Source organism: Apteryx rowi, unplaced genomic scaffold (assembly GCF_003343035.1).
Source record: "Apteryx rowi isolate R43461 unplaced genomic scaffold, aptRow1 scaffold_7, whole genome shotgun sequence".
Classification (NCBI taxonomy): Eukaryota; Metazoa; Chordata; class Aves; order Apterygiformes; family Apterygidae; genus Apteryx; species Apteryx rowi.
In genome coordinates, this window is record NW_020450982.1 from 1,526,919 (window position 1) to 1,538,931 (window position 12,013).

General features: G+C 40.3%; 1 protein-coding gene across 1 annotated transcript in view; it reads left to right on the plus strand.

Moving 5' to 3' along the window:
- The window catches only part of TTC39A (tetratricopeptide repeat domain 39A), a 41,269-nt gene that overhangs the window by 13,054 nt on the left and 16,202 nt on the right, over positions 1-12,013 (plus strand). The window contains exons 7-11 of the mRNA XM_026086938.1: positions 2,353-2,418; positions 8,701-8,809; positions 9,773-9,840; positions 9,971-10,030; positions 10,801-10,962. Of these exons, the coding sequence (XP_025942723.1) occupies positions 2,353-2,418; positions 8,701-8,809; positions 9,773-9,840; positions 9,971-10,030; positions 10,801-10,962 (465 nt within the window). The remainder of the gene's footprint in view (positions 1-2,352; positions 2,419-8,700; positions 8,810-9,772; positions 9,841-9,970; positions 10,031-10,800; positions 10,963-12,013) is intronic.

Below are 12,013 nucleotides of genomic sequence, written 5' to 3' on the forward strand. Positions count from 1 at the left end.
TCAACCAGTCAAAACCAGCAGGGAGAAAGAAACGGCAGCATCTAGCGTTAGTAATGGGTGACTCCCTTCTGCTGACCTGACATTGAGTCTTAGCAAGTTTGCTGCTTGCCTGGAGCCAAGACCCAGGGTGCTATGGAGAGACTGCCAAGGTTTTTCAAGTGCACAGACTGCTACCCCTTTTCCTCTTCTGTGTGAACACCAGTGACACTACAAAACATGACCTGGAAAAGATCGAGCGGGACTACAGAGATCTGGACTCCAAAGACAAGGGGACAGGTGCTTAGGCTGTTTTTTTCCCCTCATTCCTGCTAGTCGAAGGGAGGGTGCAGTCAGAAACAGACATACCGTGCAGATCAGCACCCTGCTGTGGGGCTAGTTTCACTGGCAGGTGTGGCTAGTTTCGCTGGCAGGATTTCAGCTTGCATGGGATGCTCTTTGAAGACTGGAATACTGAGGAGAGATGGGATTCACTTACCAAAAAGGGGCAAGGACATCTTTGCCCGTAGGCTGGCTAATTTAGTGACTCAGGCTTTAAATTAGCTTTAATGGGGGGTGGTGTCCAAAGCCTGGAGGCAAAGACACAGATGACAAAGTGAAAGTGTATGTGGAACAGAGCAATGGGGGAGGCTCCCACAGGTCTGTAGGGTCTGACAGGTCTGTAGAGTGCCTTTGGGTGGAAATCAGAGGGACTGCCATCAAAGGAGACCTTGTGGTAGGTATGTGCACCTGATCAGGGAGAAGAGGTGGACAAAGCCTTGTTTAGACAGCCTGGATCTGCAGGCCCTGTTCTCATGAGAGTTTTCACCTACCCTGGTATTTGCTGGGAAAGCAACACAGCTATGCGCAAGCAGTTTAGGTGGTATCTGGAAGGTATTGAGGACAACTTCTTAATGCAGTTATTGGATGTGCCATCCACAAGTGGTGTGTTTCCGGACCTACTGCTTGTAAATAAGGAAAATGTGTTCGGAGATATGACCATCAAGAGCATCCTTGGCTGCAGGGAACATAAGATTGTGGCGTTGAAGATTTTAAGGGATGTAAGGAAGATGAGTAGCAATATAAAGACCCTGCACTGCAGAAGAGCAGATTTCAGCTTACTCCAGGGAACTGTAAGAAGGCATCCCATTAGAGTTTGCTCTAGAGCACAAAGTTGCTCAGGAGTGCTAGGAGATTTTCTGAGACCTCCGCAAAGCAAAAGAGTGGTCCATCCCCCTATGCGGGAAAAAGAGCAGGCATAACAAGAAATAACCTCATTAAACAGTGAGCTACTGAGAAAGCTCAAATGCAAAAAAGAAGCATATGAGAGATGAAAAAGGGGATGGGTTCCCAAAGAGGAATATAGAAATATTACTTGGACATTCAGAGATGCAGTTAGGAAGGCAAAAGCCCTGCTGGAGCTCAAGCTGCAAAGAGATGTCAAGAATAACAAGGCTTTTGTAGGTGTGTTAGTAGCAAGTGGAAGTACCAGGAAGATGTAGGTTTGCTGCTGAATGGGGTGGCAGGTTAGTTACAAATAACATACAGAAGGCTGAGGTACTCTGGGCCTTCTTTTTCTTGGTCTTCTTGGGTAAAGTTAACCCCCAAGTCTTTATGCCATTAAGCAACGACGAAGCAAATGGTAAACTACCGAAAGTAGAGCAAGGTTGAGTTAGGGTCCATCTGTACAAATAGCATACATACAAGTTTATGGGACCTGACAGCTTGCATCCAAGGGTGCTAAGTGTAAGTAGGAATAAGTACAACTCTGCAAAATGCAGTAAACAACATAATTTTGAGTTGCTGGTAGTTTTATACACAGGGCTTGACTTTATATGTGAATCACAGGCATGACTGCAGAGTATGATCGTATACTTGTGTTGAAAGTCTGGGGATCCTACAGTCTGATTGCACCTATTGAGCTTGAGTGCTGCACATATACATATATTCATATACAGTAGAACTAGTGCTTTCAGGAAGTGCTTGCCTTACTTACTGTATGTGAGAGTCTGGCACGTGCCCAAATGTTGGATTTACTGCACACATGGAATAGACATGTACTGTGCAGTATGCACACAGTATTTCTGAAACTTCCCAGAAGTACTGGAGTTACTGAGCATGCGCTGTGGAGAACATATTCCTGTGCAGGGACTCCTGGAGAGAGATGCAAGAGCCCTATGGGTAACTGATACTTCTGCTTAAATCATATGTAAAATATAACAGTTGTGTACATTTACCCGGGAAATCCTCAGACATATAAAGAGGTTTTTAGTGATTTTTATTGACTGTTGCTTGCATTTAGAAAAGTTTTATCAGTCAACTTGCAGCTGGGAGGTGGAAACTGTTACTGCATAACTGTTGCATTTCGTTCTGTAGACATTGTCCATGTTTCCTGCACGAATTCTGAAACTACTGGAGTTTGTTGGATTTTCTGGAAACAAGGTAAATATGAAATATTACTGATACATTTCCCTCATTAAAAAATGGAGACAGGAATTTCTCTCTTCTTCCTCACTTTAACTATAACAGTCAGAAATACTCTGATTGGTATTGCAATGTGATCATTGTTGGCATTGATGCTTTTTGCAGCTCAGTTTTCTCTTACATTTCTGTCCAAACTATTACACTTCAAAGACGGCGATACCATTGTTCAGTGAGGAAGGATGAAACATGATAGAAGGCAATGGCTAATACAATGATGTTGACGCACTTTAATTTTTTTATTTACTTTTACTTACTGGTCTTTGATATATACTTGTGCTTAGAAAGCCATAGCCAAACGTGTATTCTTAGCCTTTAGGAAATTATACAGTCATCACCTTATCTGAATGTCCCTGACATATTCCTGCATGACATCCAGGTGGGGGGGAGGGGAAGACTTTCAGTTTCACTTCTGTTTTTTTTTTTTTCCTCCATGTCATTAATAGCAACTGATAACTTGAACGTGGTACCTAATTTCCCCAGAATCTGTGCATAAAGAGTAATTGGTCTGACCTGTGTTGTCTGTGCGTGCAGTAGAGGACAGAGGTTTAGCAATGACACAGCAGTAAACTCACATGAACCTCAGTTATAATGCAGGACAGATGCACAGAAAGAGATACTCCTGCTGTGCTAGGTTTTTGTGGATTTGTTGTTTCAAAATAGGATACTAAAATTAATGGAAATTATTCACGTCTTGACCTTGATACCTCATACCTGCCCTTGTCTCTGGTTTTAACACCAGAACATGAGATTCACTGAAACTTGGGTTCCTGGATTATAGGAAAACATAATAAATTTAACCTAAACTACTAGTTACATTTATCTCATAAATGCTGGGTAAGATAAGTGTTTAATGTCCTGCAAACGTGGCAGAAGCTATACAAACATTTTAAACTTAACTCTTTTATAAAGCTTTCTATTTACAAAGCCTGTTTCAAGGAGAAGCATGTGTTTCCTTAATCAAGAGTTGCACCCTAAGGTGGCAGATGGGTGATTGTCATCACCATTTTATTAGTTCACAGGAAGGATCTTAGATCTGAAAATAAAATGTCTTGTTTAAAAGCAAGGAGTTTTTGGCAGAGTGTGGATTAGAACGTGGAAATTCGCAGAAGTTAACCAGCTTTATCTGCCAGTTTTACAGGCAGCAGAGATAAAAATCGAATAGTTCATACCTGTTAACCATGAAAAAAGAGAGCAAAATATTCACCTAGAAAATGTAAGTGTAGTCCACATACCAGGAGAGTTTTGAGACTACTTTGGTGAACGCTCATCTTCTTTTTACTACTGATAAAAACTTTCCCTTCTCATTGAATTTCTTGAATTATGTGGCTGTGAGTGGGCTAGTATTTGTGTTGATGAGTCAGCTCCTGTTCCAGTTTTTTGGTAACTGACTGAAGCATGACCTAGACTACCATCAATACAAGCAAAAACCTCCTTTCTCCACACCATAGAAAAGGAATATTTTAGACACCATTGATCAAAGTTTGCTGATATTCATTTATTTTAACATCCTAAAAAAGTCTTTCTGCATTTAACATTTGTCAGTCAGATGCCCAAAGCCAGAACCAAAATTGCAGCTGTGTGTGTAATCCTTCCCAGTGGTGGTTTTCCAGAGCTTGCAAGAGGAACCTGTCCCCTGCAGTACAGACAAGGGTCTTGAAGGTGAAAGAAACAGTAACAGAGGAGGAGAGGGAAAGTGTGTGTGGCATGTGCTGCACACCCTCCGGAAGAAGGGAATTTTGAATACATCTGTGTTTGATCATTTGGTCTTTTCAATTAAATGCTCATGGTAAGCATCAGGCTGTGTGAAACCCAAGAGCGCCCTGGTTAGTGCCTTGAGCAGCTTATAGTTTACCTGAGAGGGCTCTAGTGCACTGGAGGACGGCTTGCCTTTGGTGTGGGTTATGTGCTTACTAAAACCGGATAGAAAATTGCATTGAGATATCTTCCATAACACTAATGTGTCTTGAAGCCAGCAGACTTGCCCCTAGGGACTCTCCTTGTTTCTCAAACATGTCGTGTCTGCTAGTAAATGAGGACATGCCCAAAGCTTGATTACTTCCTAAGCCATTTGTGGGCACGGTGAACAACGCAATCAACAGCAGTCTGGAACCTCAAACAGTAGGTAGGGTAGATCAAGAAAGTATAAAAGTAGCCTGAAGCCACCGTTGTTCCCTTCCACTACAAGATGTGCCAGTTGTGCCATACTCACTGCTCAAGGTCCTTTTTCCCCTACGTCATTAGTTAAACTAAGGGCTTGTTTGTGTTTAATAGCATAGCCCTGCATTTGGGTATTGAGGTTCGAGGCGCAGGAATGTAGTTGYGCCTGATTTCATGAGAAATTCTTTGTGGGCTGAGGTATATGTTGCACAGAGGCAACTACACGGTGCTCTAACTGGGGAGACTTGCCTTCCCGCTTCATGTTCTTGGAGAACGTGTCCCATCCACACTTTCTGTGTTTAATGGAGACTACCCTGTGACACGAGATCTCAAGAATCCTTGTGCCATCACTTCTGTGTTCTCCCCAAACAGTCAGCCCTTCTTACTGACCCTCTACCAGGTCTCAGGCTCATATTTACTGTTGTTCTTATTTTATAGTATGCTACAAATATTGTGCTGCTAAACCATAGAAAAGTTTGACGTGAATCCTCCATATGTTAAATGCAATTTGGCAGAGGGTCAGCTGACAATGTGATTTCAGGGGAAGGCAGGAGATTTTCAGAGAGAACCAATTTCTTTTAAATTATACTGTTTGATGTGGGAGTGCATTTTTCCCAAAGCAGTTGAGCTGGAGGATATTTTTGATGTCTCAATTTGTAATAAATTGAATTCCAGTTTCCCACTAAGCATTTTTTTTATTTGCATTTTGGTCTTTTCTGTAGATTTTAAATGAAAGTTAAATCTAAAATGATTTCTCTGAGTGCATTCAAATGCCCTGTCTACCAGTTTAGCTAGTCAGGTCTTCATAGAAGCTAGTAACATCCATCATATTTGCTAAGCCTGAAGTAATATGGTCAAGTCCTGGCATATGAACGCTGATCTTGTTTTGCTTTTTTTGTAAAGATCCCTAATTTAAAAAGGTGAAGAGCTTTTGCTTCAGGAAAGAGAGTGATTTTAGTCAGTCACAGCTGAAATAGGTATGAACCAGTCTGTATGTTGTCTAATAATAATTTTGAACATTGTCCTTGTTCTTCCCACACTCACTGTGTGAACCCCCACTGCTCCCGGGGGGAAGTCCTGGATGACAGAACTGTGGAGGTCTTGGAGCAAGATTCAGACCACTGGGATATTGCTTTTCCTGTCGTGTAGTGGGAATTAAAAGAGCATGGGATGCTGTGAGTAACTTTCACAGAAAGATAAGTTTGTCACATTGGATCACAACATTTGTCTGTAAGAAAAGTGTGTCATTGCTTCCAGCTCTGTGTTAGACCTGTTGCTCTTGAGTAATTTAAATATTGTCTGAATACAAAAACTAAATATGTATTAATGTGTCATTTAAGTATTTTGGAGAAATTACTAACACTTTTTGCCTTGACATCTGTTTTATATAGTAGCAATATGCTCTGTAATAGACTTTGTTTGGAAGCACATTCTTGGTGTTTTGGGATTGCTCATATCACCTGTGGCAGAGTTGAGAGAGGTATTTTTGTGTGTTAGAAGGTGCGTCCGAACAATTACACATAATATATTCCCTTAGTGACTAGCACCAGTGAGTGTAGTTTGTTTACAGAGTTACTTCTTAAGCTCAGGTAATAGCTGCTTGTGCTTTTGGTACTGAGATCCTCAGTTTGATCCCCACGGAAGATTATATGGGTGTAATAGTGTTGCCTCGTGACTCCTCACTTAGCTTAGGTTAGCTGACAAATCTCCATAGGCTCCGTGTGAAGAAACAGTAGGCTCTTGTGAAGATGATTCATAATCTCTGACTTAGGCTTCTGTGCTGAACTGTTCCTTGGAGGAATGCATCCATCTCCACCAGCTACAGAGGGAGCCCAGGGAGACTGGCAGACTAAAATTGGTATCTAGAACATGTTTCCCAGCTACACCCTTCATGATCCCGCTTTACTGGTGATCTCATCATAACAGCAGCAATTTGCAAGAGGTTTTGGGGGAGAAATGTTGTTGCAGCCTTTTCTACAAGCAAATGCTATAATAATAATAACTACTTCTAATTTATTTTTTTCAGACCGTGTCTATGATTGTGTTGTTACTCTAATATAGAAAGTTTGGTGTGTTTGAGGAACAGAGTCAAAAATAAGCATTCTGTAATAACTGTAGAGGACAAAATAGGATCATAGCTGTAACACAGTGTGACCTAACTTGCTCAGTGGGCTTCCCAAAGCCATGCAGCTACTCAGTTTGAGATCACAGTTACTGCTTTCCAGGACACAGTCCTGCATGGGGTGGGTATGGTCTGCATTCATTGTTCATAGAGACAATAACTTTGAGTTTGGTGGTATTAAAATACATTTCTGGGATTAAAATACATAACTGGGATCAGCTTAACAAATTGCTCTATATGACTAATATCACTTGCCTCTCTGTCATTCTTTGTGCTATTCACAAATGTGATCAGCAGCCATTTCCTATGTAGTTTTATATTATATGGAAGATGTCAAGCACTGCAAGACCTAGTACTGATGTCCTTAATGGCTCATTGAAACATTCAGGCTGGGGATATTTCGCTTTAAAAATACACTTTGAAATTTTTTCTGCCAGAGTTTATTCCACAGAATGTTTTGTCTTGTTGCTGTCTTGTGGTGCTATAGTGCTACTTTTAAAAAGAAAAAATGTTTGTGGTATTAATCTGGGCACTTTAAAGAAGGTGAATATATCATATTTTGTTAGTTACCTGTATCAGTCAAACTTTTACTCTCAGCAGAAAATGAAGCTGGGTTTATTTGCTAGAGCTTGATTCCCCTAAAATCGTGTTGATTTTCAGTAATGATTTTCCTATTTTTTAATTCTTCTGATACTTCAAGTCAGTATTTTCATTATTTTGTCCAGATGTCAGACTAAATAACCTGCAGATSTGTGCGTAAATGGTCCCTTTCCCCATAACAGTAATTAATCCAATAAATTAAGCTTTATTAAAACACAAAATAACTATGTTCATGTGAAAACAATTAACTACACTAGTATGTAAAAATATACATGTATGACCAAAATTAGAATATGACTGCAGGCTTCAGGGTTTACAAAGTGGTAAAAGTCATGTAGTGTAACACCCTTCCATCAGCAAGGACACCCAAAAGGTGAAAGTCTGTGTTCAGATCATGCTCTGATAACTCTCTGTGATACCTTCCACAGTGGCTCCAATAAACATCCCTCAGGGTCGCTATTTTCAGCGTAGCTTGTTTGAGTGGAAATCCTTATAGGCACATACGTTGGATTCCAATAATTTTCCATTACAATCATTCTATAATTTAAACAGAATTTGCCCTGGGACACAGTGGACATCTTATTGTGCATATTCACTGGTAGGCAGATCTCGTGTTTCATACATTTACATCTTTATGTTTGTGTTATTTATACTGTGGAATCAGGCCTAGAATGGGCTGCTAAATGCTGTTGCCTCAGTAGCTTTGAATCTCTAGCACTGCTTAACTCTCTTGCTCTCACTGAACGTGACTGCAGTGTTATACTYGATTGCTCTACTTCTTTCCAAGAGAACAGAAGTATTCTTCTTTCCATCACATTTTTCCATTTATGGTAGTGGGCCTACATCTTTGCTAAGGCTTCTTTTGTTCTTGATATACTTACATGCATCCTTTTGCCCTGTTATCCTTTGCCCTGCTAGTGACACTCTTTTTTTCTTGAGGTCTTTGACTTATGCAGTGAATAACAACAAACACAGATACAATGCACAGTGGTGATACATGCTAGTCGTCAGGCATTTCAAAACTCCTTCTATTTTTTTATTTCTAGAATGATGTTTAACAGCATTTGGATGATGGTAATAAGTTGTCTCATTCTCTTATGTTAACCAGGTAATAATCCCCAACTTGCTGCTTTGTCACAGATGTTTTCCAGAAGCCAAGCAGTAACTCCATGAAAAACTGTTAAATAATTTCATCAGTGTGTTTTTTTTCATTGATCATTATATAAGCAATTTATGTCAGTTCATTTTTGGCATTTGGTGAGTGTGCAGTCTATAGATGATACTACAGAAGTTATCCAACTAGCAAAATACAAGTTTGGTTATTATTCAATACTTTGTCCTCCACATGTCTGTTTGCACAGGAGCATGGTCTGCTGCAGCTTCAAGAAGGAGCATCATCATACAGCTTTAGGTCGGTGCTGTGTACCATGCTGTTGCTTTGCTATCATACTTTCATGACCTTTGTGTTAGGTAAGATTGTTTATAATAACTCTTGGATTTGATTAGTTCTTGTGGGACACAGAAGGGAAAAAAAGGTGATTCCATCACCTGTCTGTTGGTGAATTGTTTGTTCAGGACCAGATTAAATATAACTCATTTGTGAATGATTTTACAACAGTGATTATAAGTGAAGAGAGTGTCTTAATCTTCAAGATAGAATTTGGTTTAATACAGAAGAAGGGAGGAGATGGGGATAGCAAAATAAGTCATGAGAACTAAATCTATCTTCTCTAGTCAGATGCATTATGTTAAAAATAATGGTTATAAATGATGACTTTCTGAATACTTTGCTCATGTTTATTTTTCATCCCTGTCTTTTTTGGGAGTATTCCTCCCATGGAAGGAATACTCTTCCCTGTCATCTACTCTTAGAGCGTTCTACAAAATCTGTTGATCTACGCATAGCGAGTTTTCAAGTTCCCAAGTACAACATTGTCAGGATCTTCCTGAATGTTGGCTCTTCACAGCAGTGGAAGTCATTCACTGTTGCCCAGTGGATCCTTACTCCATCCCATACTGGTCCTCATGTTTTGCTTTTTAACAGGGTTGCCATGGCACAAGGTAGATATCCTGTGTCTCCTTGTTAGCTGAGCAACACTGTCAGGCCAAAATCCTACCTGATCTCCATTTTCTTCTCTCTCTAGCCCAAGATTTAGAATTGGAAAAGACCTAAGGATGTAATGCAGGGAAAGGGGTTGTTTCTGGCAACTCAGAACTGCTGTCAACATTTTGGAAGTGCACCTGTGGAAGCCCCCTTGTGTTTCTTTCCTTTATGCCTGACTAGTGCAGCACCAACCTGTATTTTTGCCTCACTGCTATTAGAGAGAGGAATTTATGTGTTGGCCAGGTGAGGATGGCTAATCAGTACTGTTCCTTCCTGTACTTCTTTCTTTTCTGACTATTTTTATCACTTGCATTTTTTATGCAATCTAGGGACAGGAAAAGGAAATGTTGAAGAGGCAGAAAGACTACTTAAGCCTTACTTGGCTCGCTATCCAAAGGTAAAATGAATCATAATTTAGTTTGATATGACTGTTTAGTGTTTCCCTGCCAAATAACAAAGAACTAGACTGTATGATCAGCCTGAAAATTGTTATAAAATACTTGTATTTTTATTATTATTTATTACAGGGAGCCATATTCCTGTTTTTTGCAGGCAGGATAGAAACGCTAAAGGGTAATATTGATGCGGTAAGTCATCCTTTTACTCTTGGAAAAATAAGTCTTGAAAGCTTTGGAAAAACTTCTCCAAGAAAAATGTTTCCTTTTTGGTTAGTGTGTCTTGTGGCTTTGGCTTATCTGTAATTTTTGAATTACAAATAGAAATTTTGAAAACAATTTTGAACAGTTTGAYCAGCTGCTTTTTCTACCCTTCTCAATTTTTGGTGGTAACTTAATCCTCCAGTATTAATGACACGTTTTTTTCATTGACTTCTCTATCCTGAAGTGAGTGGTGCCTTTAATAACATCCAGTGGTATTCCTTTGCCTTCAGTCTGGATGGAGAGTCACATAAGACTTAAAGGAATTAGAGAGGTGAAGAATACATGTCCAAAATACTTTGAGACAGAGAACCAGCTGGTGTGCAGTGCTGTAGCTCTCTTGAAGTCTTTGAAGCTATGACAATAAAAGTCAGCTGAGTATTTTTCCTCTGACTTTAGTTTCCTAATTCCTCTAGGAACAAACACTCATTTTTCCTGTACTTAGGATTGGATGCAACTTCCAAAAATGGGGAGCTCTGTTGTAGGGGTAAACTCGATAACACCAGGATGACTGTGGAGCCATGGGTCTCATCCGATTACGTGAAGCYAACAGACATGATTTGGGGGCGTATTGGGCTCTGATTATTTTGGAAGCTGCATGAGCCATGGAGACAGACCATGGAGTCCCAGTGTCTGTCACAGTGCTGGTGTATGTGCGCTCAYGGGTGATGAAGGTTGTGTTTGGAATTCTCTTTGTTCAGGCGGTTAATAGGTATGAAGAATGTTGCGAGGCTCAGCAATACTGGAAGCAGTTTCATCACATGTGTTACTGGGAGCTCATGTGGTGCTTCACCTACAAGCGCCAGTGGAAGATGGCCTTCTTTTATGCAGACCTGCTAAGCAAAGAAAACACTTGGTCGAAGGTAAGTTAAGTGGAACAGTAACAAAATATTTAACAAAGGGTAGAAGGCCCTGTAGTATCTGTTAACTTTCAGTCGGATTGACTTGACTTTTTATAGCTTTGAACTGAGTGAAGATTGTAAAACAAAACCTGGTCTGCTCTAGCTCTTACAAAACAATGTGAAGTGCAAACATTCAAATCTGAACAATTTCTGAGAAAACAGGTATGTTTGGGGCCTGGTTGGTGGTTGAAGAGCAGACTGTTAAAGATGCTCTGTTGCGGATTGATTGGTCCTTTAGCCAACACACTGCAATTAGTGACAAGTTGCCATTTATGGATATGAGCTCTTTTGGTGGTGAGTGAAGCTAGCCCCGATGGTGCCTCTAAGGTAATAAATGAAATTAGAAGAGGTACCTTGCCTTGTGCATCTGAAAGGGAGAAGTTCTCTCATCCAGAACCCTGGTACCTTTCTTTCCTCCATCTTCACCTGAGCCCCAGGGAAATCTGTCAGAAGGGTCTGGGGGTGGGGTTTTGTTTTTTTTGGGGGGGGTTGTTTCTTCTTAGTGTGATCACAGTGTGTGTGTGGTGGGGGGAGAGGTGTCTCTGTCTGTTTATTCTATTACATACTGGATGTATTGGCCAAGTGCAACCAAAATTGACAAAAGCTCAAAACAGCCAGGTGAGAGAAACTCTTGCAGTGCTTCCACTTAGGTTAAAAATTGCAGTATAAACTCCTTATACCCCAGAGGATTCCAGCATTGCATTGGGCTGTAGGATACCCAGATGCATTAGTCTGAGTAGTTCTACGGAACTGTTGTCTAGGAGGGGAGCCCTACTTAACTAAGAGCTTTAATAACCTGAAACACTGTAGTATTAATATTAACATGTATGTCCTTTTAAAATGCGTGTAGAGTTTTATAGTATATTTCAGGGGGGTTAGGAAGCATCTCTGTTTCTTTATTAATAGGTAACCTACAGTGCAATATGATAGGGGCAAAATAATAACAAATAAGTGAATGATGGCCACACACATGGACTGTTGGATTCTGTTTAAATAAGCAACCACATCTTAA